This window comes from Macrobrachium nipponense, chromosome 10, assembly GCF_015104395.2.
Source record: "Macrobrachium nipponense isolate FS-2020 chromosome 10, ASM1510439v2, whole genome shotgun sequence".
NCBI lineage: Eukaryota > Metazoa > Arthropoda > Malacostraca > Decapoda > Palaemonidae > Macrobrachium > Macrobrachium nipponense.
In genome coordinates, this window is record NC_087204.1 from 92108345 (window position 1) to 92134666 (window position 26322).

The window sequence follows — 26322 nt, forward strand, 5'->3', positions numbered from 1 at the left end:
ACTTCTGACATGGTCAAGAAACCTTGCCTTATGGAGTATAAGGGTTTAGGTCATATTGGAACTACCAAATTAAGAAGATGACAGAAGCTGAAGAAACTTAGTCAGGACAAACAAATAGGAGCCCTTACCAGAGCAGAGTTTTGTTATATAAAGGACCAGATGATGGATCTAAAGACTTCAGTATTGGAATCTATGTCAAACCCCTGGAGCTGGTATTGCAGATACATAGATGGAAATCATCAGCTTCTGCACCATGTATCTAGCAATGTTATATGCATAACTTGCACAATATACTAGATTTAGAAAATCCATACTTGAAAGTCATGGCTCAGAAAGAGATGACATTCCCTCCTGCTGCCTGAGATAGAACAAAGGATGACAATAAAAATAATTTTGTACATGAACTTCCCTGCCAGATATATACTTAGCTATAGTCTCCGACGTTCCGACAGAATTTCAAATCTCGCGGCACACGCGACAGGTAGGTCAGGTGGTCTACCTTACCCGCCGCTGGGTGGCGGGCGTATGAAACCAATCTATCTCTCCAGCCAGATTTTTTTCTGTCGCTGAAGCTTATACAACTGTTGTCGGTTCATTCCGATATATTCTTCATTTCTCGCTTGCCTGGAGATTGATTTGGACATTTTGGTGACGTATTCGCTCTATGTTGGCTTGGCATACGCTGATTGTGGACCGTTATTGACTTTGCGCTGGATTTTCCTGTAGAATGTCTGATTTTGATTCTGTTTCCAAAACTCCGGTTTTGTTTAGAGTATGTTTGACCGATGGATGTAAGGTGAGGTTACCGAAAGCTGCGGTTGACCCTCACACTTTCTGTGTTAAATGTAGGGGGAAGGAATGTTCGTTTAGTAACCCGTGTCAAGAGTGTGAGGTTTTGAACGAAGATGAATATAAGGCTCTTTCTTCTTATATTAGGAAACTGGAAAGGGATAGGGTACGTAAAGCTTCTTCAAGGAGTTCGAGCAGGTCGAGAATGAGTGAGAATGAAACTAACATTAATGTAGTTTTAGAACCTTCCTCCAGGTCTCAGCTCCTGCTCCCCGCACCGAAGCCGTAGATTCGTCTTCGGAGGTGGCGGCCTCAAAAGCTTCCTTGTGTTCTAAGGAAGACAAGAATCTTCGTACTGATCAAGGTAAGAGTGTCAGTGATGATAAGTGCAGTGTACCCAGTGATGTGGAGGGTGCGTATGACCGGCTCCTTAGTGCCTCCAGGCCTAGACCTCTTCCAGACTCCCAGTTCCAGTGGAGGAGGAAAGTCGAAAGCCGCAGGAGGGCTAGGGAGAGCCCCCCACCGGTCAGGCGTCCCCTCGGCAGATCCTGAAGTTCGCTCCCAGGCTGCCTTGGATCGTAAGAAGAAGAATATTCTTCGCCAGTGTTTTTCGTCATCCTCTTCTCCTTCGCTGAAGCGTGGTTGAGCTCTAAGGAGGCGTCACGCCCGTGAAGAGGGCTGCGGAGGCTCCCTTCAGTACGTTAGCGTCCAGCCAGAAGATTTTTCTGATGTAGCTTCCTTGCAAGCAAAGAAGCCTAGGAGATCCGGTTGATCGCCCTCCTTCTCCCGCGCCTTGCGCTGAGCTTGCTTCGGAAGAAGATCCTGGGGACTCTCCTTCTCGAGTGCTAGCGGGCCTACAAGCTCAGATCACAGCCTTGGCGGACTCCTTGGCATCGAGATCGCGTAGAAGGAAGGATTTGTCTCTCCCGATCAGAGATCGAGGCGCGTTTCGTCGGAAGAGCGCTCTCCTTGTAATCGGCGTTCTCCTTCTTTTGAGGATTCTTCTACACATCGTAACATTTCACGAGAGGAACACCACTCCCGCTCGGAGGTGTCGAGACTCCATTCGACGGATAGGCGCTCCTTGGACTATGAAGATATTTCCCCAAATCGGATTCCTGCCTCGGGTAGACGCTCAGCCCCTTCTGTTTCTCCTTCTTCTAGAGTTCGTGCAAGAAGAGAGAGTCGCTCAGGTCATAGAAGACTTAGTTCGTCGTCTCCGTCTCATCTTTCTTCTCCTCGTCTTCTCAGAGAACCTAGGGAATGCCCTTCTGAAAGGAGGCGCACTTCTCCTTCCGACTACTGTAGTCGGGCGTCGGATAACGTTGACTGGTAGGCGCTCATCGCATGGAGTTCGCTCCTCCCCTGTAAGACATCAAGAGTCTAGTAGGAGCCCCTGCTCCTGGTAACGCGTCATTCTTTTAGTAGCTGTTCTCCTGGAGAAAGACACCTTGATCCTCGTTTGCTTCGTTCTCCTAGTAGGCGCTCTTCGTTCTCGAGACTCCCTACTCCTGATCGGTCTCCTCTTGCTAGAAGTCAAGAACGCCTCAGGCGCCCTGATTCTGTTAGGCGCTCGGAGCCTTACAGACGTTCTCCCCTTGGTAAGGACCAAGATCTCGCCGAACGCCCTGTTCCGTTTAAGCGCTCGGAGCGTAGCAGCCGCTCTCCGCTTCGTAGGCATCAAGAGCCTCTCAAGCGCCTGTCCTGAAAGGCGCCCTATTTTTAGCAACGTTTCACCGCTTGGTAGGCGCCAGGATTCCACTAAGCGCCCTGTGACAGATAGGCGCTCGGCGCCTAGTAGCCGCTCTCCTCACGATCGGCGCCAGGATCTTAGCAGGCGCTCTCCCTCTCGTAGTTTCCCTAGGGATAGACGTGGTCTTTCTAGAGAAAGGAGTCCTTCCTCGTTTGCTGTTAAGAGTTTGTCTGCATTTAGGAAGGAATGCGAGTTTAGACAAGAATTTTCGGATAAGCGTCCTTCTTTTACAACTCGTCGTTCTCCTGTACGCCTCTCTACTTTGGAATCTTCTCCTCATTCAAGACGTTTTGTCTCCTTCATCGCACTGTACCCAGCTAGGAAATCATCTAAGGATTCTCATAAGGATCCTCATCCCCGTTCTCCTCCTCAAGAAGACCAGGAAGCCTCTGAGGAAGAAACTAATACATCGGCATCAGTTTCTTCGTACAAGAAGCTCACAGAGCTTCTCCTTCAGGAGTTCGGAGAGTCTTTGAGCCCTACTGCTCCTCCTTCTCCACACTCGTTGTTCTCCACAGCGAAAGCAACGAAAGGATCTTCGTGTGTGAGAATGAAACCGACTCTTTCTATGAAGAAAGCGCTCAAGAGTTTCGGTGCATGGATGCGTACTAAAGAAGAAGCGGGGTGGAAAAGAACAATGTTTGCCTTCCCTCCGTCGAAGCTTTCAGGACGGACAGGATTTTGGTATGAGACAGGAGAACCCTTGGGACTGGGCCTTCCGTCTTCAGCTGACGCAGATTTTTCGGCACTAGTAGACGCCACTAGAAGATCAGCTTTGAATTCGGCCAAAACTACGTGGGCAATGAATGAAATAGATCACATTCTAAAAGGCATTTTTAGAGTCTTGGAAGTTTTCAACTTTCTCGATTGGTCCCTCGGAGTCCTAGCCAAGAAAACTCAAGGACCGGACACGTTTTCTCCGGAGGATTTGAATTGTGTCTTATCCTGTATGGATAAATCGGTGAGGGATGGGGCCAGCGAAATAGCTTCACTGTTTGGAGCAGGGGTCTTGAAGAAAAGATCAGTATTTTGCTCATTTTTAACAAAGTCGGTCTCACATGCTCAGAGATCGTCTTTGCTTTTTGCCCCTCTCTCTACACAGCTGTTTCCTAAACACCTGGTTCAAGACATTTCGAAGGCTCTCTCTGCCAAAGCTACGCAGGACCTTCTAGCGCAGTCTGCAAGGAAGCCGCGCCCTACCTTCCAGACTAAGACAAAGAAAGCTAAGCCGACCTCTCAGGAACCCTTTCGAGGGGGGGGGGCATCTACATCTAGATCCTCTTCGTTCAGAGGTCGGAAACCAAATAGAAGAGGGAGGACTTTTACGAAGTCAATCAAACCTCCCAAGTAAGACTCAAGTCCTTCAGACAACTGTAGGCGCCAGGCTTTTACAGTTTGCAGAAGTCTGGGCCCAGAAAGAACGCAGATGCTGGACCCTGTCAATTTTGAGGAAGGGCTATCTAATCCCGTTCTCTTGAGGCCTCCCTTGACGAATACCCCGAGGAGTTGACGGCCAGATACAGGGACCCCATCATGAATCAAAGCCCTCCCGACTAGCGGTAGAGCAGATGCTGGAAAAGGAGGCGATCGAACTAGTGGCAGATCATCTTTCGGCAGGCTTTTACAACCGCCTGTTCCTAGTTCCGAAATCCTCAGGGGGATGGAGACCGGTGTTTGGATGTAAGCGCCCTGAACTTCTTCGTCGAAAAGAAGAAGTTCACGATGGAGACCACTGCCTCGGTGTTAGCAGCACTCCGTCCAGGGGACTGGATGGTGTCCTTGGACTTACAGGACGCTTACTTCCACGTACCAATCCATCCTTCCTCGAGGAAGTTTCTAAGATTCATGATGGGGGGAAGAATCTTCCAATTCAGGGCCCTGTGTTTTGGCCTCTCCACGGCCCCCCAAGTCTTTACGGCCATCATGAGGAAGTGGCACAATGGCTTCACCTAGAAGGGGTGAGGATTTCGCTCTATCTCGACGATTGGCTTATAAGGGCCAATTCCAGAGATCGTTGTCTGAAGGACTTGAAGAAAACCCTGGATTTGACTTATTCCTTAGGACTTCTGGTCAATCTGCAGAAGTCAAGTCTGATTCCCGCTCAAGAGTGCGTTTATCTGGGGATCCAGATGAACTCTCTGAGTTTTCGGGCTTTTCCGTCTCAGGAGAGGATAGCCCGGGGACTCGAAAAAGTAACAACCTTCTTAGGGAAAGAAGTATGCACAGTGAGGGAGTGGATGAGTCTGCTGGGGACGCTCTCCTCACTGGAGCAATTTGTTTCCCTAGGAAGGTTGCACCTGAGACCGCTCCAATTCTTTCTTCATCGGAATTGGAGTCGTCCTTCTCAGGATTTGAAGTTCTCCCTGTCAATTACTCTTCAAATCAAGAAGGAGTTAGCATGGTGGGCGGATCCCGACAAGTTCTCGCAGGGGACTGCCGCTTCAATCCCAGAACCCCAGCCTGGTGTTGTTCTCCGATGCGTCGGAAACAGGTTGGGGGGCGACTCTGGGAAACCAAGGAGGTGTCAGGAACCTGGATGGTGGGGGACCAGTCTTCCTGGCACATCAACAGGAAAGAACTAATAGCCGTGTGGCTTGCTCTGAAGGAGTTCGAGTCAGATGTGACAGGAGCAGTTGTGCAAATAAACTCGGACAACACCACGGCTCTGGCATACATCAGGAAACAGGGGGGGACGCATTCCTTCTCTCTGTACGAAACAGCAAGAGATCTTCTTCTGTGGACAGAAGAAAAGGGGATAAAACTTCTCACCAGATTCGTACAGGGAGAAAGGAATGTAAGGGCAGATCTCCTCAGCAGGAAAGATCAGGTCCTTCCCACAGAGTGGACTCTGCACCAAGATGTTTGCCAGAGCCTTTGGAAGTTGTGGGGCAGGCCTCTCTTAGACCTGTTTGCAACTTCAAAGAACAAAAGACTGGATCTGTATTGCTCGCCCATCTCGGATCCAGGAGCAATAGGGATAGACGCTCTCCTACTCGATTGGAAAGGACTCGATGTATACGCGTTTCCCCCCTTCAAGATTCTGGGGTTGACTTTAAAAAAGTTCGCAGAGTCAGATTCCGCCAGGATGACTTTGATAGCTCCCTTTTGGCCAGCACAAGATTGGTTCACAGAGGTGCTGGAATGGCTAGTGGATTTTCCAAGATCGCTTCCTCTAAGGAGCGATCTACTCAGACAGCCCCACTTCGACAGGTACCACAAAAACCTCCCCGCTCTCAGTCTGACTGGCTTCAGACTGTCCAGAAACTGGTCAGAGCGAAAGGCTTTTCGTCAGCAGCTGCTAAGGCAATCGCTAGAGCGAGGAGGTCTTCCACCTTACGAGTGTACCAATCGAAGTGGGATGTCTTCAGAAGATGGTGCAAGAGGAATAACGTTTCCTCTTCCAGTACCTCTGTGAATCAAATTGCAGACTTCTTTTTATTCTTAAGACAAGAATGTGGCTTAGTCGTTTCGACGATTAAAAGGCTATCGTAGTATGTTGGCGAATGTCTTCAGGCACAGGGGCCTCAACTTATCGGAAGATAAAGACCTACAGGACCTTATTAGGTCTTTTAATACAACGAAAATGCAGTATCCTAAGACACCTAGCTGGAATTGGATGTAGTCCTTCAAATTCCTTGGGTCCTCTAGGTTTGAACCCCCTAATTCAGCCTCATTCAGAGACCTTACCAGGAAGACTCTGTTTTTGATGCTGGGCTCTAGCTTCCGCCAGAAGAGTGAGTGAGCTTCAGGCGATTGATGGTAATGTGGGTTTTAAGGAGGACTCTCTCATTTGCTCTTTCCTTCCTGGTTTTCTTGCAAAGAATGAGAACCCATCAAGTCCATGGCCCAAGAACTTCGAGATTCGTGGGTTATCTTCTTTGGTAGGAGAAGAACCCGAGAGAACTCTTTGCCCAGTGAGAATGGTGAAATACTACCTTAGAAGAAAAGAGCAACTGAAAGCCAACCGAGAGGTCCTGTGGTGTTCAGTAAAGAGCCTACTCGTCCATTGTCGAAGAACGCATTGTCCTTCTTCTTGAGAAGCCTCATCAAAGAAGCACACGGATCTTGCAGAGAAGAACATCTTAGGCTTCTTAAAGTGAAAAGCACATGAAGTAAGAGCCATAGCAACTTCTCTTGCTTTCAACAAGAATATGTCCGTGCGAAATCTGATGGAGACAACATTCTGGAGATGTCAGTCAGTGTTCGCGAACCACTACTTACGTGATGTGAGAATCACTTACGAAAAATGCTTCGCCTTGGGGCCCGTACGTATCTGCGGATTCAGTGCTGGGGCAGGGAGCTGGAACTCATCCTGTTTAGTAGTATAAATTTTTCCCCCTTGTATTTGTTGTTGTTGGTTGCCTTAAAGAGGATGCATGAAGGCATCTCTTTAGGTCGTAATACTAATCTTTAGTAGTTTGGTTAGGTGGTCTGATGAGTGTGGCTCCTTGCAGTAGTAGTGGTTAGGACCTGTTAAGATAGGGACGAACTCCCTTTAACAGGATCCGACTTGGATTCTACCACACAAAGGGATCACATACCCAGTGGTAGATCCGAGAGTCTTTCAGCATCAGGTCACGTCTAGCTGTAGCTCTCCAGGCAACGCAGACTCAGAGACAATATCAATGAAGTCTTCTGCCTGAACAGGTAAGAACCAAGGTTATTTATATCCTACAACATCAGTTGTTTCTTATCTCTCCTTATTACTTTAGCTGTCTCTTACCCTCCACCAAGGGTGCCAATCAGCTAAGTATATATCTGGCAGGGAAGTTCATGTACAAAAATGATATTGTTAAACTACAATAAAGTTTTGTACATACTTACCTGGCAGATATATACGTCTAATGGCCCACCCAGCCTCCCCTCAGGAGACAGGTGAAAGAAAAAAAAAAATCTGGCTGGAGAGATAGATTGGTTCATACGCCCCCCGCCACCCAGCGGCGGGTAAGGTAGACCACCTGACCTACCTGTCGCGTGTGCCGCGAGATTTGAAATTCTGTCGGAACGTCGGAGACTATAGCTAAGTATATATCTGCCAGGTAAGTATGTACAAAACTTTATTGTAGTTTAACAATATCATTTTACGTAACTGTCATTTTTGCTGAACAAATCTGTGACTGTTGGGCCAATCTGGGGCCACTAAGTTGGCAGTGATGTTTCCATTGAAGAAAACCAGTTTGTTCAGCTCCTTCAAATATCTTGAACAATGGAGGAAGTTGTGGATGAAGTTGATTCAGTCTTGTAGGAATGCACCTCATGCTATTGCCTGGATATGCAGGTACAGAGATACATACACTGAAAGTTGATGGTTCTCTTAAACAGGAAACAAAGTTACTTCTGGATGTGAAAGCATGTTGAAAATCACTTGGAAAGAGGGTTTGTCCAACATCTAATTTGTATAAGACACTGTCCGTTGTGATAAGGAGTCTGTTATCACCCTGAGCAACCCCATGAGATGACTTGTTGACAAGTGCCACTTCCTTCCCAAAACCATCCATAGGACCACTTCCTTGCCAAAGCCATTCATAGGACCACTTCCGTGCCAAAGCCATTCAAAAGGACCACTTCCTTGCCAAAGCCATTCGTAGGACCACTTCCTTGCCAAAACCATCCATAAGTATTGAAGGAGCTGCGTTTCATGGTACACATCATCTGTGTCATGTTGTCTGGGATCAACAGATGGGTCTTCTATGGGGGCTTCAGTTTCCTGAGAGATAGAAAGACAGCCATCAATTCCAGGAAATTGATGTGACATCTTAGAACAGATAACCATCTTCTAGCTACCTGGCAATTCTCCCAAAGGCCTCAATAACCTGTTAAGGCAGCATCGTTTTGCTTAGCTGCACAGCAGTGGAAGTCATAATGCACTGTTTGGCAGGAGCACTGTTGCAAGTCCACATCTGGAGTATCTTCCCAAACAACTGTTTTTGCAGGTTGAAATATGAAACCTTACTAAGGCATTTGAAAGTCAAACTCCAATAATGCCTTTGAGTTGCAGTCTGAGGATTATCTGGGTGGGAAGACACAACGTAAAACACCAGGTGGGTGTGAGACAGGACTTGTCCCAGCTAATCAAGAAACCTTTTAACTAGGGTCTATTGCTTTCCAGTCACAGGTTTCGTAAACATTACTGTATGGTGGTTTCCTAAGTAGGCCGTTAGATAAACTCCCTCTTGTTCAGCTTTGACAGGTTGATGATTCATTTTCCTTCTTGGAAACAATGGAAAGATGTGTTCAATGACAAATAAACATTCTCTATGGCTTTCTTCAGGGGAGCATTCTGTACGTACTATGTACTTATTTCTGTAGGGATGGGTCTGATTGTTGGAAAAAAAACCCTTTGGGAGGTGGGCAGAAGTGGGACTATTGCCATCCCTTCCATTCATTTGTAATATGAAAAAACCCCAATGTTAAAGTTAACTGAGCTATTTTTATGATATGAAAGTATTAAGTTCCTCTGGAAGAAAGGCACTTGGCTAAAAATTAAGTCATGAAGTTAAGCACATAAGGACTGCAAGTCAAGGTGATACCTTCATCACTGGAGAGGGGGGGAGAAGAGAATGTTAGAATGTAAGCTATAATATTATTCCTTACACCATAAACTATAATTACTGTTTCTAGGTAAAATGTAGATAACAAAACAAGAACACTTTGAGTAACTTATTATTCTAACTGTGAATCCCTGTCCCAAGGGTGCACCAACCAGCAAGATTTGAAAATTACACAGATAAAATAGAGCTGCAACATCTTGGTGATTAGGAGCCAAAATCCTGGTGTTTTTGCATTGGGAGACCTAAGAGTAAAGTCAAACATGGTCAACTCGCAAATTGTTGCCACGTCTTTGTGAGAAGGATAAATGGAAAGACCTAGGTAATCATTACTGGCAGGGGAGAGATGCCTCCTTCCTTGAGTCATTTTATACTGTCACTGTATCAGCAGGCACTATTCTGGCCAAGACCATAATGATAACTCCTATGAGGATGAACAGCAACTATGCTATCACAAACTTGCTTTTATTGTAAAATCAGTGTATTTTGTCAGTTAATCTATTTATGGTATGACAAAACAATACATGTGGTTCTGGAGGGTTTCTTTTACAGTAGAGTAGTACGTATATGTCATGCATTACCTTAAAATTTCCCCTAACTGCTTACTGATGGTAAATTTCTTGGTGCTACAATGTTAACATATAGATATGCAAATTGTACATTTAATATGAGGTATATCCTAATTGCAGACTTCCCTAATTGAGGGTCACATAGAAACAGAATTATCAGCACGTGAGAGTAGTTTTAGCATGCCTGCTTTCCTGCAAGAATTAAGCCAGTGTGGATCTCTTGAGGGAGAAGTTTTTGATCTCCTACTAACATTTACTGACTTCTTAGCTTTCAAGACTGCCATGTTGGAAACAAAACAGGTAAAACTTTGTTGTTAAAAACGGGAAAAGAGTTGTTGATTAGATGTACTGTATATACGATGGTTTTTTCTTCAATTTCTGGATGAAATGTTCAATCATAAGAGTAAATTTGTTAGTGAATATTTATAATTAATACATTAGCTCTGTGAATTAATATGTTATTCATATGAAATGCGATCACCTCATTTATATATGAGTTTTAGTATTTTTCTTAATTTCAGAGTGAAGAAAGTGGTTCTTCTAGGTTAGAAGACTTACTTCAGGTTACGAGGCTTGGGTAGAAGAAAACAAAATTTTGAGTTATTAAGGGATCTTATGTATTTTGCACCACATTATGACATGATGCTATATGTATTTGTGTGTACTGTATATTTCTGTGTATATGCATGACACTGTAACTGATAACTTTATACCATATACAACAGTGGACCAATAGATTATTTTAAGTGTCTAAAGTGTTGTAAGAGAAGTTTTAGCACTTTTATTTGTAAGCTTCTTGTATTCCTTTTGCAGTATCTTGAAAAATAAGACTATTTCTAGCATTTTTTATGTGCTTTTCCAAGTGCCTCTTTTTAGGAATTCTCATGGGAAAGAATAAATAAATACCTCTTAGAAAGAAAATGCAAAAGGTTCAATGTCAGTTACTTGTCACCCATTTGTAACTTTTATATTTGATGTACAATACAACACTATGAGTTAGTGGTGTTGCATGGAATTTTTACCACCGACTGCGTCCCAACAACAAAGCAGATTGCAAACATTTTATACGTACCAAACTGAATTTGTTGTCACATGTCTATGCATTCCAATATAACCAAAGATACACTTAATATTTTGCTGTGTGCCACCATTACTGTATACTGTTTGTACACTAGAATCTCTGTTCTTGAACATTTCGTGACTTGTCCATCTCAGTATCCAAACCATTATTCATTAGGAAAACTCAGAATTTCGAACACTGACTTGGATAGTATACACTTCGGTAAAGCATTACAGGCTTCTTAGTTGGCTTTTTGTAACACATTGGTGTCACCTGACTGCTCTTGGGCTCTCTGTATTTAAACATGATAGTGTTCCTCTGGCCTCATGTACTTGGAAACAAAGGGAAAACATAGGATTGGGGGTCATTTTGTTCATGTGATTGTATTTGTCTCGCTTTCCCTAGGCCTGCAGAACACTTTTCTATCTCTGTTATCGTGTTTGATTTATCTCATCATTAAAAAAGGCACTGTGGGGGCCAAGAAGTTTTTAAGTAATGAAGCAAAAAGGAAAGTTGTTAGAAATAAAATAGAGGTGACAGAAGTGATAGTGAAATATGAAAATGGAACCACCATATGGGAACTCGGTAGAATTTATGGTACGTCTAAATCTACAATCATGTCATAAAGAGGCCATCAAAAAAGCTGGTATTTCAAAAGGCATAAAAGTACTCGCAAAACAAAGATGAGAGACAGTGGAAGAGGTTATTCTCACAAGCCATGTTAATTATATATTAACAAACCCACTTGACTGGGCAGACTTTAAGGCTGACCATTTGAAAAAAAAACATAAAACACATCAGTGTTAAGAGGAAGATATCCAAATGCAAAAGTAATAAAAAAATTCTGAAACATTTTCTGTGCCTACAACAGGAAGTTGAAAGTAAATATATTTCCAGCCTTGCATGCAACCTCTCTGCTAATTTATTGAGTTATAAAAGTTCTTTCTAATACTTTTTGAACATGGATTTGTAAAATTACAATTACAGTTAACATTATATCATGAAAGTTAAGAACTTCAAATAGCAGTATTCTCTGAATATATTTATGGACAAATATTTATGAGAAGAACAGGTACTGGGAAAAGATGTAGCACCTTCCTTCATGAAATCTTATTTGTGACTATTATTCTATTCCCACACAGAGTTGAGATCGGAGTGTTGCCATAGAGTTGTTATGTTTTAATTTATTGCCCATTCACTCAATTTCTATATTTTCCTGCAAAATACATGATTGCAAATGCAATTATGTACTGTGGATCAGTCAGTGTGTGCTAACTTCAAGGATTAACAAAAATTATTTATAGTTCGTGACTGCATTTCTAAGGCCATTATAAGAGTGAAAGCAAAAAAGTTGCATAATGACCTTTTGAAAAATAAAACTGAAACAAGTGCTGAAAGTTAATCTGACAAAGACAGTACATAATGGCTAATTTCAAAATTATATGATGAGAACTAAAGCCTCTGCTGGTATGCCATTTGGAAGATCCTGGAGTATTTATAAAGAATGTCATCAAGAGCAAGTTAAACATCATGTGGAAGGCAAATAGAAAACAGCATGTCACTAGACAATTTTCCATTTAAAGAATTCATGAAGTGTTTACCCCCATTGTGGAAAAAATACTTTGCAGAAAAAGGTTTGCCTTTAAAGGGACTTATGGTTTATAACGTTCCTGCTCAACCTCCTGATTTGCAAGCTAGAATAGAACATAGAATTTAACCCAAAGGCCAACTGGGACCTATAAGGTCATTCAGTGCTGAAAACGAAACTGACAGTAAAATGGTTTGTAAGGTGTAACAAGATGCAAACCCTGCAGTTCCACTATAAATCAAATGCCAGAAGAGGGTGAAAAGTAACATTAATATGAATGGAGGTGTAGTTAAAGTAATGAAAGCGGTTGCAGCTAAAGACCGAAGGGATGCTGCGAAGAACCTGAAGTAATGCCTGCAGCACACCACATGAGGTGCACAGATGGCACTGTCCCCCTGTAGGGACTTGCAAGATGAGTTATTGAAGGACTTTTTTCCTTGCAACACAGCTCCCTTGGTTCAGCCCACTGACCAACTAATTACTTTAAGAAATTTCATACAAAAGCTCTGCTTCAGAGGTGTTTTGAGGTTACTTCTGACATGGGGTGAAGTCTTAAGAGACTTAGAAAATCACTTCTTCTTCTTCCTAGCTTAAACCCATTTTTATATGGGGTCGCCATTGCGAATGAGTCGTCTCCATCGATTTCTGTCTTGTGCCTCGTTCTCATTTATACCATTCAATTCCATATCTTCCCTTACACAATCACGCCATCTCTTTCTTGGTCTTCCCTTCTTCCTTCTACCCCGCACTTCCATTTCCATCGTATGTCTTCCAACATGACGTTCCTCCCTTCGTAACAGGTGTCCATACCATCGAAGCCTTCCTTCCTGTATTTTCTTCAATATTTCAGCTACCTTTGTCGATCCTCTTATATACTCATTTCTAATCCTATCTTCCCTTGGTACTCCCGACATCCATCTCAACATTCTCATTTCTGCTACATCCATCTTCTTCTCCTCTGTTTTCCTCATACTTGCCGTTTCTGTTCCATATAACATTGCTGGTCTGACCACCGTCCTTTGGAACTTTCCTTTCAATTTCAGAGGGACCTTCTTGTCACAGAGTACCCCTGATGCAGACCTCCAGTTATTCCATCCTGCCTGAATTCGGTGTCTCACCTCTTGGTCCATGCTTCCACTATCCTCCAGTACGGACCCTAAGTACTTGAACTTCTGTACTTTCTTTATTTCTTCCCCACCCAATCTTATGCTACTTCCACCGTCCTCAGTAATACTAGAAACATATATTCGGTTTTTGATCTGCTTATTCTCATTCCTCTCTCCTCAAGTACTGCTCTCCACCTCTCCAACCTCCCCTCCAACTCCTCCTTCCCCTCTGAACACAACACAATGTCATCCGCGTATAATATGCACCATGGCACTGCTTCTCTAACATCCCTGGTCATTACATCCATCACGATGTTGAAGATGAATGGGCTAAGTGCTGACCCCTGGTGTAATCCAACTCCTATCTCAAATCCATCCGTCTCACCAACACTACTCCTCACTCTAGTATACACATTCCTGTACATCTCCTGAATAATTCTGACATACTTTTCCGGCACCATCTTCTCCCTCAAACATCTCCATATTTCTTGCCTTGGCACTCTGTCATAGGCCTTTTCAAGGTCTATGAATACCAGATGCAGGTCTTGTTGTTTTTCTCTGAATTTCTCCATTAGCTGCCTTATGCAAAATATTCCATCCGTTGTGCCGCTTCCCTTCATAAATCCTAACTTCAATATCCCTAATTAGATAAGTCTCATTTAAAAGGCTTAGGGAGGGAGTTTCTCTCAGAAATATGAATTTGGCATAAAGGAAATTGTTGCTGGAGTCTGCCCTTGAGAGGGACTTTAAAAGGCTTTGAGATGAGACCAAGGCTGAGAATGAGTCTATTATTGGAGGTATTGTGCTTCTGAGAGGGTCCATGTGATTAAAGATGAGTGAAACGAAAATGTATGTCTCATTTTAGAAAAATTTTAAAGCGTAGGCCAAAAAAAAAAAATATTCAGTATGTTTACTGTAAGACAGAGTTACAATGATTCTCAAGAAAGTGTTACTGCTCCAAAAACGAGAACAGACAATACTTTGCCCCAAGTTTTTATGAAAGGAAACTTCCCTTTAAAAAAGCAACACCTTTCCCTTCCTCAGCAATCCTTGCCACTTCAAATTTTTCCATCAAATTTCCTAGATACAGGTAATGAGATATTTTACTTAATCTGATTAAACGTGTTCGTCAGTTTACTAGTGTTTTAAGGTATTCAGAATAGTTTTGTTTACCATGAAGTGTTATTATGCAAGTTGTAAGCTTTATTATCTGTAATTTTTGGGAGGCAGGAATGGATGCTTTCCAATATTATTTCTTATGGGAAAACTGGCCTGATTTTTTATTGATTTGGCTTCTTGATTTGCTTTCTGGAACAGATTTTGTCCAAGAACTGAGGCTTTACTGTATTCATTTATATATATATATATATATATAAGTAAATATATTCTATAAATATCTATATATATATATATATATATATATATATATATATATATATATATATATATAATAATATATATAATAAATAATATACACAAAGTTTGTTCATTCCGTTATGCAATATGTATTGTAGTTTGAACACAGCAGTACAGGGATCAAGAACAATAGTACAAAATATGTAAACACAGATCTCTTAATTCTTTAAGGTTTTATACAATGTTCTTAGAAATGTAAGTAAATTAGCATTGCAGGAGGTAGATGTTTGCCGCTGGTAAAATAGCATTAGAATAAGAGCCAGGATCGTTAGATAAATCGAATTTTGTTGGTCAGTACTGGAACTAAATTACTGAAGTTTAGATAACTTTGCCATATAAATTTTCAATTGTAAGAGTTTTCTGTATATTACCATTTTTTTTAAGCTCAATTCTTAGTTCTTTTCAAGGGCCAGAGTGACAGGAGTGTGCACTGTGATATTCTTATGAATATTTCCAAAATACAAGTCAAGTATCATATTTTGGATGTCAGATATACAAAATAGTTTATTGAAAATCTGAAAAATTAAACTCCTGAAAGTTGTGTTTAAAATATATGCTAAAATATAAGAGCTATTTTCTGAAAAATGCGAGTCAACAAGATATCTTTTTTGTGAACTTGAGATACTTTTTTCAGTTTCAGAGTAGTTTTCAGAAAAATGGATATCAAAATAAAAAATTATATGTTTGAGATTTCATGAATTCATCAGTTGTATTTAGGAGTGCATTTTTCTTATCATCAAAATATTCATAATGTTCTCAACATCATATGGAATACGTAATCCAAAAAAGACATTCCCTTTCACTCACTAGGCTTTTGTGGGTCTCTCCCAGAAATCAGAGTTGTGATAAGATATATTCACTCTGTTCACTTGATGCATACTCATTCTGGTGTCATTTTAAAGTAGAATACTCGTAATTTATTGGGGTATGTTAAAAAGACAAATATACAACAAAAGGACAAATAACAAGTTTGACTTTGGATGAGACACCAGTGTGCCATTTGTGATCCAAAAAGGTTGATTTAGCAGGAAAGCCTTCTGAACAGAATAGTATTCACATGTGAAAAATGAAAAAAAAATTGTAAAGGGAAGTAGTAAAAACATATGAAAATAACAAAGATAATATCACAGACAAAAATATATGCCTAAATAAAGAAGACATTGCTAGCATCAACACTTCAACCTATTATTTTGATTAATATTATTCATATGTGCCTGCACTCATGCAGCTTTGTTTAAAGTATTCAAGTACGTATTAACAATTTATAATGCTGGCAATTGTTTTATATACTGGCTTGGATCCTTGTCACTGCCCATACCACTTTCATGCATGTGGTTTCACAATTATGTGTACAGGTACTGAGATGACTTATGTGACTTTGTAGATCTGAACATTGTGCTGCTTTTGATTAATTTGAAATTTTTGAATTGTCTCTCATGCAGTTTATATCCACTCTATGATGTGTAGTTTCAGTGTGCGTTTAAGCTTCCTTAGAGGAACTGAGTCAGTTTGCATTCTGTCAGTCATGCTGTAGATCAATATTACAGTAGTTTGGAATTTAAAAAAAAAATGTGGAAGGGATTTTTGTTTGTGAGGAGGTAAATTGTGATAGTAACCAGATTACAAAGCCACAGTTCTATTTTTACAGTGCTAGACAAAAGAATTCATCCTGAAATTTTTGAGAGCCAAATATTGGAAAAGGAAACAGTTTTAAAGTGTCGCAGCCAAGTTGAAGGGAATAAATGGATTGGATAGAAAATAGACACAAAGCATTGTAGCTAGGGGATGAAGGGATGCTGCAGAGACTCTTCAGCATTTTCAACTGTGCACTAAAAGAGCACATTGTAGGAAGTATAACAAGTAACTGTCTAATGAAAAGTGATGTCGTGATTTTCTCATAGCACATCAGAGACAGTAATCACTTGTGGAAGGTTGGCATGAACTTCCTGAATTTCATACATTGCTCTTCTGAAGTATAAAGTTGATGACTAGTTTTAGATTTATTCAGCTTGTTTTTTCTTTCCATGGGCTTTGTTTATGATAAAGAAGTACTGCATATTCTTTTAACTTTAAATGACAAGTGTTTAGGATTAGTGAGCCAGAGGGTTATTTTAATATAAATATGCATTTGATGCAGACATATATTTTATTTTTATATCCATGCAAAATATGTGGAGTTCATTTGTGTGGCTGTGTGTAAAATTATGTGTACTTACTTGCTAATTACATTTATTGACTATTTAGTTGCTGTTATTTAATTTTAAAACTGAATACGTACTGTATTTTACATTATTTTCTAATTTGCTACTTTATTATTTGTTAGATGTAGAAGTAAAGATGTAAGAGTGACTAACTTACCCTTATTAAGGATACAGCCAAAAACCTACATAGGAGAGATATTGGTAGCCAGGTACCAGTTACATAGAAGCAGGTGCCTGGTGCCTATTTAAGACTGTAAGCTGAAGGAAACTAGGACTGAATTAGTTTGCTAAAGTACAGTACATAATTACATAACCTGTAATCCTAAAAAATCTGAAACTCTTAGGATCCTGTTATTTTTTTCATGAATTTAGAATTCTGGTTTTTGTATCTTAATTTTGCCCACAAGCTTTTTGCATAAGGTTCATGGGATAGTTAAGGACCCTTGTACTTCCATTTTTTTATATATATACTAGTCATAACAAATGTAGGAGGGCAATCTGCATGAACACTGTAATTACACTGTAAAGTAAATGACAGCATTAGACTAATCTGAGAACGTGGCCTTACTAGAGCAAGTGGATTAGTTTTGTTATTAGGGATTATAGTGCCTTCTGCCAAACTGCCAAAGCAAACTTGTATGCAATGGTATAGTGACTCGGCAAAGTAGCAAGTACATATTATAATTAACTGAAGTAAATTGGATTAAAAAGAAAATATAGACAGTACAGTGGTACCTTCACCTACGAGTGAATTAATATGAGTTTTCCGAGGTACAAGTCATCAATTGATAGATTTTTTGCTTTGTTACACGTGTAGAGCAAAAAATTGAGGTACGAGCTCCAGATGCCGTAAATATGTATCTTTTCCATGAATCTTTTAAAAAGTTATACATTACTTCACTGTATCCATTAATATTGTATGTATTCTCATATTACGTATTGTATTATAAATTACTACCAACATAGCGGTCAATGTTTAGGTTTGGAAATCAGCTGATGGCAAATACGAGTTTGTTTCGCCATTTTTAACTCAATTCTGAGCGAATTTTCTTGCTTCTGGTTAGCATAAACACTTATCTAGATACTACTTGACATATATGAGACAAGGTCATTTTTGGTTATGCGATGTGTTTTTAAGTCAAAATATGACTTGAATATGTCTCGTTGTGATTGTGAACAAATTTTTTTTTTTCATTAACTGATTACGTTTGCTATTTTCACTTTATTTCATCATAATACGAGCTATACGTTATTTACCTTTTATCGGCGTGAAACCAACAGTAAAATGTGTTCTTTCAAGCCCAATAGTTTTGATTAAAATTATTTTATCTCTATTTTATAGCTGGTTGTGTTTGATGGCATAAGTTTAGGGAAAAAAACACATAAGTTTACGGGAGTTTTATCCTTGTTGCCGATGAATGATAATGGTCATTAGCAGCTTCAACAGTTTTCTCAGTTTCAGCTACAACTAGGTTTAAACTTAACAATACGTATATGTATATCTCGGTCCTATTCTACACAGCGTCACTTATAACATAACTATGGTAATTGTTTACTATCTTACAATGGTTGAAATACAAGCCTAACAGATGTTGTTATCCAATTCGGTTGTACTTAGCAAAACAAAAGTTGTTTCTCGTTCGGTTGTTCATGGCTGTACACATTTACTCAACGAGTATAACGTTAAAACAATACTTTCATAATTCTCTTTTGCTGTTTTTGAACTTAGAAGATGCGATAAAGTTAGGCTATTGTAATTTGGTCGGTCTCTCTTGTAAAATCGGATTATCATGAGATGGATTATCATAACTTGAACACTACCTGTACACTGTATAAAACCTTATTATATCTTTACATACTCTATTATGTTTTTATACAATATTTATTATTTAGAAATGTATTTTCCTTACTCAATAACATTAAACATAAAAATATGGGGTGGCATTTTGAGGGTTGGAATGGATTAAGGGTATTTTAAGTATTTTCAATGGGGAAAATTGATTTGATGTGCGAGCAAATTGAGCTACAAGCTTGGCCACGGAACAAATTAAACTCGTAGGTATCACTGTACATCTAAATTATTCTTCAATTGGTTGCCATACAGAGGACTCTCATTTTCGTAGCCTTCAGAAAGTTACTGCTAAGACAACAAATCTTAATTTTAGGCTTTCCTTATTTACCAGATTCTTGAAGGTTTTGTGTGGTTTCAATGTAAGTAAAGGAGATTATGTGATTTATTTTTTTTAATCCATGCAAGATTTTGTGAAAACATTGAGGATATGGTATACTCCTCATCTTGATCAATTCTATAGCTTCAAGTACAGTACTATATTGTTTTGTCTTTGTAAAGGAATTTTCAGTGTTCTGCTATTCCATGCCAAATGACAGAAAAATGTCATGTAGGCTTCTTGCTGTTTGCTTTGGTAAATTTTTCCTAGTCTCATGCAGTTTTAAAGTTAGATATATGGCAGTACACTCCATTTTTTCAGAGCTTTTATTTTTGAGTGGCATTACTTATTATATGTATACATACATGTAAATTGTGACAATAGAGATGGAAATGTAACAGGTTAGCCACGTACTGTGTTGATAATGATGTATTCTGCTACATTTTTGGTATTTCATGTAGGTTGTTATTAAAAATGCTTATTTTCTCTTTTGAAAATTATTTTATTAAATTATTGGTAGCTGAGAGTTTTAAGGCAAGTAGTGTGAGTTGTGCTTTAGGCTCTACTTAACTGTGCATTTTTCTAGGTAATGATTCTTGTGGGCTTTTACCAACACTTCCAAATCAGTAAAATATTTGATACTGTGTGATATGTGTGATCAGAATAAGCAATGGTACTTTCAAAATAAAGGTATGTCAGGAGTAAGTCCGAGTCATTTTTAAGTCCTGAGTTCCAGTTTCTGAAGTTCTGTATTTTCTACTGGGTTAGTACTGCTCATAGAGTACAGAACTTGATTTCTGAAGGTTTATTTAATTTTGAGAAATTGAAGCTTTGGGCAAAAAAATATTAAATGCTAAGCTAGAAGAACTTGAATCTGAGGATTGCTACAGACTGTTAACTAGCTGTCAAACTAGAAGCTTACCTGTGTACAAGTAAGATGTCCATGTGCAGATTATGAGAACTGACATCTTAACTGGTTCATTATAATTCTATACTGTGGTACTTCTAAAAATATACCAATTGAGAATTTACATTAAAATAGCTACATACTGCTAATGAGCTTTTTCCAGGGAGTACCTCAAGAGGGGTATCAATCCCCCTCCTTCCTTACTTTACTATTCCAAGCTTTGATCTAAGTCCTAGGATGTGTCTGTGTTTTGATCAATTGTTCTTGGTTTCATCCTTTTCTAATTTTTTATATTTGCCTCTACTATATTGTCAAAAGGAAAGGAATGCACCTGCAGGATACAGCATGAGCAGGAACATGCTACAGATGAGTTTTGTGTTAAAGCAAGAAGCAATTAATGTATTTAAATGTTTGCACATTGCCAGCATCATAATTTTTAGTAAGAGGATGAACCAAGTGTACCTGCTCTCTGCAGGTACATTTTCTTGAAATGATTTTCCTTGCAAGAAATGGAAAAACAAATCCATATATGTATGGTGACAAACATTTTGCATATTTAAGTATGTACTGTAAGGAAACAGTTTATACTGTCTGGTGAATGATTGTTTGTTGGATGCAAAATGAGCAATGAATAAATATATTGCTGATATCTAAATTTTTTATGTAAGCTCCTGAAAAATCTTTAAATTTTGTCAAAGTTGAATGAACACTGATATACTAATCCCTGATTAATGGGCTTACTTGATATGAAAATACAAATAAATCGTAATGAATTTTCTTTCAGAATGATGTTACTGTTAGGCCATGAAACCTTTGCACGATTTCTTTTACATGCATTTCCTGTAATTCACTTTCTCACTGTTACACCAGATCTCGAAGATCTGTTGCAAGTCAGTAAAATAGTTTCCCAAGTCAAAGCATCAATTTTGTGTTCATTTTTTATATTTTTCTTATCTAATCTTGAGCGCTTCAATGTTGTGGTCAGTATGGTGTTGGCATGCCACCTCGTTGGCTGCGAGTTCGATTCTCGGGCATTCCATTGAGGTGCGAGGGATGTGTAATTCTGGTGAAAGAAGTTCACTCTCGACGTGGTTCACAAGTCATGTAAAGCCGTTGGTCCCGTTGCTGAATAACCATTGGTTCCATGCAATGCAAAAACACCATACAAACTTATATAATCTTGTGACAGGCATGAAGATGCATTTATTCTCAGTTCCCACACCAAAAACGGGCGGACCAGAAGAGTGAAAGCTAAAATATTAGAAAAGGCTACCAGATGCAATGACAGAAGTGCCAAAGCCAGAGAAAGAGTAGTACTATTGTAAGAGACCTATGCCACAGGAACTGACAGTTGGGTTTGAGTATGTAAGGAAATGATACCCCTTTTTATTGGCTTCCTATAGCAAAGGGTTAAAGTTGCTTCATAAAGTATTAAAGGAGCTCACATTAGAACTGATAATATATTAAGTTAAGAAATTGCATTGCTTGAGAGAAGTATAGACCACATCAAAGAAAAGGGCTGCCCTGTTTTGCCACAATAAAGACTACAGATGAGTTGACTGTGAGGAAAAGCAAAAAGAATAAATAAGTGTATAGCAAAAAAATGTTAAATACAAAAAAAAGAGGACATGATGATGGGATCAAGCTGTGCATGGTGCAGAGTGTAATTATTATTAAAGATAATATTCCTCAATCTCTTGATAATGGCGAAGTTGGAGGTAAAAAAAAAGAAAGTGACAATGGCAAACATAAGGAATTGGAAGGATGAAGTGGATGAAGAAAGAACGAGGGAAACAGCATGCCAGCGATTGTGGGTATTGGAATATATCTTATAATAATTTACCCTAAACTACTACACTCTACTAAGTTTTCTCTAAATAAGTCTATGCCGTTTTCTATTTATCTCCACACATGGTAGACTACAAAGTTCAAAGTCTGACTATGGAAAGTAAATTGACAGATTGGAAACTATCAAAAGATACAGAAATATGTACGAGAGATAAGGCACTGAATTCCTCTGATTTGATGTTATATACTAGATTTAACATATATTCATAACCCATATACTTTACGGGATATTTCTACTGGACTTTAAAGCCATTAAGTAAAGCTCCATCGTCACATTCCTCTTTAGTTATCGTAATTTGTTCCATGATGTGATTCATGACAATGTTATGATCCCCATATAAGGAACCTGCATATTAGGCATTATAAGCGCTTCGATTATAAAAGTATTGGGTACGCTATTAAACTTTCAATTATACTGCATAAGTCTAAAGTGAAACAATATAGTTCACGTGCCACTTAAAAAGCTAAATAATGACAATTTCATATTTACCTATGCCCATTTGCTATTGTTGAAACAGGACTGAACACAGGATTTATGAATATGAGATATATGATTATTACAATGCCACAATAATCCTAATTGAAACAAATTTGGCCTAGTAAGCTTTTAATAAATTATTTCATATAACTGCTCATTTTGACGATATAATCTACAAGCAGATTTTTAAGACTCGTACTAATTTTGAAAGCTGAAGGCTAAATGTATTAATTTACTTTTGGAATATAAGTTTTAAGCTCATGAATAATCATAATCTTTTTGTGGCTACTGTAGTAATGAAATGATTATCAGTTGACAATAAACATTGTAGATATGTTGAAAATTCTTATTTTTGCTTTAAATTCATATTAAGTTATCTATCAACAATGACGGTTAACTGACAAAACGCACTGACTAAACACGCATATAAAAGGCCGTTCTTATTATTTGCTTTAAAAATTCGTTGTATGACATGAGAATTTTACTTATACTCTGGGGTCTTCAACAGCAAGTTAATTTAATTCAAGCTGTTTAGCATATGATGATTATTATACAGTTTAATGTCAATAAAAAACAATGTTAACAAAATTTAATATATTTGCAATGCTCAGCATTACAATTTTCAAAAGGAAGCCTTTACAACCTTGACCTACTAAGCTTTCAAGTATGCCATCATGATTATTCACTAGATGTTTGTTAAGTTTGGAAATGCTTATAAACAGAATATCATTAGTAGTCAAAAGGTCACATGCAGGACTAATCTCCAGCTGAACTAAAATGATATTTAACACATCCATACAAGGACGTCATTTGGTGGGTGGAGCACTTGCCTCCTCATGACACTCATGGCCTCGCCAAGACTTCGTTTGCCGCCCTAGCCTTTTAAATAATAATAATAATAATAATAATAATAATAATAATAATAATAATAATAATAATAACAGTAAAATTCACTCCAAGGTGTGTGTGTGTGTGTGTGTTTTAGGGAATGGAGACTAAAGAGAGGCCTCTGGTTGAAACGACTAAGACTTGATAGCGTTCTAGCTCGTCAGGAATGCATGCACGAGACAGTTTGAGGCATGGTCTAACGAAGGACCGTGGTTTGAGGTAGAAGTAGCGTTGCCCAATTTTGGCTAAACTCACTATTTTTCGTGAGTTTTATTATCTTTCCTTTGGTATTTTATCTCGAATAAACAGATTAGGTAAAACCTCTTAAGATGATCATATTGGAAAGGTTTTAAACATAAATTTCACTAAAACATCTTACTCAACAATTATCTCTACGAAAGGAAACGTATTGTAAAAACCAGTGAGTATTCAAAATGTTCTTTAAATTCTATGTCCGAAACTGCAACATGAAATCAGTGCTGGGGGAACAATTCAAGAAAAATAACCTCATGAATTTCATGTTGACAGTGCCCAGAAAAGTTCAGCATTTAGTATATTAGGCAAGACACACGGAGAAGCTCTCAAATTCAACATCATAGGAAAAAAAAAGGTCACAGTAAGCCGGTACCTGATACCAACCAAATTACAGAGGACTGGGTTACACCTGGTGCTTGATGGAAATATATGAAGATTCTAAAATATGTCCTGTCTAATAAATATAATGAGAAAAATGATTTTTTGTTGTTGACTTTCCAAACATTTCTGTGACATACTACTCATGCTTTATTCACTATAAACATAACATATGGATAAATTTGTTGCAAGGCTGAAAAATTTCATTCCTCCAAATTTCGTTGTGCTTTTACATTGTCGATAGCATCTGTCTTACAGCTGATAAAGTCGATTTTGAAGCCTACATACCATACAGATGATTCAAACATATTGACAGCATTTTATAGAAATTCCCTGTACACCCGTTTTCTCTTTCAGTGTTCAGTATCATCTATAAACATCTACATTCGACACTCCATTCCCGAATTATTTTCTTACCTCATAATTGCGTATACATTTGTCCTCTTTTGCATCACTTCAACCGTAGAGATATTGAACAGCCATGGAGACCATCCATGCCCTTGTGTATCTGACCCACTTTTATACCAAAACACTCTCGTATAGATATTCTAGCACACTTTAAAAGCCAAAGAATTGCTTTGTGTTGTTCAGCTGATAAATTCATTTCTAGATTCAAACCATGAAAAAGTCTCGAAATTAATGAAGCTTTGTAGATGCTCGCAGTTTAATATCACAAACCATTACGCGTTCTGAACGTTGTGGTCAGTACCAGATAAGGGTGGTCTTATCAACCTCATCGAATTTAGGCAAAGACATGAATTCATGCTCAGTCTTTTCTCATAATCTTGTTAGAGCTGGCGAAGTTATTGAGAGCTGTCTTAGATGATTCATGATGCTAAATCATGCACGGTTCCACCCTTGCTTATCACGTTCCTCATGCTCAAACACGCAATTGCAAAATAAAAAACAAAGGATGATAATAATTGAGCTAGCGAAGCATAGGGCATTCATACAAAGGTACAAGCTCACTGAAAAGTGAGGTTACAAATAAAAATAAACACAGAAACCACCAACATATGACTGAAGCCAGTAAAGAGAGTAAGACTAATCCTACTGCTTATTAAACTTCTATCAATCAGCACACAGCATTCGATTCCTCACACAATGGCCCCACTGCGCTAGATCTACTGTTATAGAGTGGAGCATGCGCCACCATATCTCAGGTTATTGTGAAGAACGTCCAAACAAGACTCTCCACTTCCTGCTTGCATCGTATAGGAAGGGTCTGATAGCTACCCATCTGATTACCAGTTATCGTGAAATTTCCCACCTGAGAAAAAAACTAATCCGAGAGATAGTGACTAATATATATATAAATAAATACATAGATACATACATTCATGAGTATATACACACGTACACACACACAATTTATATATATATACATTATATATGATGTGTGTGTTACTTTTTTTATTTTTTCACTTATTACACACAAACCCATAACCCGATTGTTTACTTCTATTTAACCCAAAAAGGTGGTATAATATATATATATATATATATATATTATATATATATATATATATATATAGTATATATATATATATATATATTATATATATATATATATATATATATATTTATATACACATGTATGTGCGTGTGCGGGAACGCGAGCGTAGGCCTCATGACGTGATCAGATGCATTCTACTACCAATCGAGGCCACCTAGATTTTCAAGGCATGTGTAAGGACGGAAGGATGGGTAAGCACACTCCATTAAAAATCAAGTGTACTGTTTTAGACTTGAGAAGAAAATAAGTCGTGATAATTATTTTATCTTTTCCTTTTGAAATTTTCCATGCTGCTCAGTCTCTCTCTAAGGTGGGGATTTTGGTTTTCGTTGGGTAGTTCAAATGGGCTTCATTTATTTGCCGGTTTTGTTGCTCAGCAGCCGGGAGAATGAGGTGCGGATTTGCGAGGTCTTAAGTTGTTCATCGAATCTTCTTTAAGGTGACAGCTTCAAATCATCGGCCTAAAATGCTGTTTCAACGACGTTCGGCGCATTTCTCAAGCGATGTATATCGTTTTATTCCAGGTCTTGGCTCTGGGTGAAATTTCTCTATTTTCTTGAACTCATTTCAGGTTTCGAAATGTCTTCTTTGGGGTCCCATCGGAAATTTCCTTTTAAATTTTCCTTCCTTTTCAGGAATATTGAAACTGGCCATTGTGAATAAGTTTCCTGTTAGGGATGTGGATATAGTGTTAGGAAATGATGTGGCTTTTTAGGAACAAGACCTGTCCAATATTAATAAATCATGAAATAGCTGTTGTTACTCGTTCTAGAGCTAGAGTTGTTGACGCTGCAGAGTCAACAGAGTGCAATCTGGCTCCGAGGAGTGAGCAGGAACTCCCAGAGAACTTCCAT

General features: G+C 38.9%; 2 protein-coding genes across 6 annotated transcripts in view; one reads left to right on the forward strand and one right to left on the reverse strand.

Annotated features, from left to right (window-relative positions):
* The window catches only part of LOC135223758 (ADP-ribosylation factor-like protein 2-binding protein), a 33078-nt gene extending 21927 nt beyond the window's left edge, over positions 1-11151 (forward strand). For 4 of the 5 annotated variants that reach the window (XM_064262518.1, XM_064262519.1, XM_064262515.1 and 1 more), the window contains exons 4-5: positions 9780-9959; positions 10181-11151. In XM_064262518.1, coding sequence (XP_064118588.1) covers positions 9780-9959; positions 10181-10240 — 240 coding nt within the window. In that variant the 3' untranslated portion in view covers positions 10241-11151. Of the gene's footprint in view, positions 1-9779; positions 9960-10162 lie in introns of all 5 variants that reach the window. The other variant, XM_064262520.1, reaches the window with a different exon arrangement.
* LOC135223760 (uncharacterized phosphotransferase YvkC-like) overlaps positions 1-26322 on the reverse strand; it is a 419683-nt gene that overhangs the window by 86142 nt on the left and 307219 nt on the right. The gene's annotated exons all lie outside the window — the stretch shown is intronic.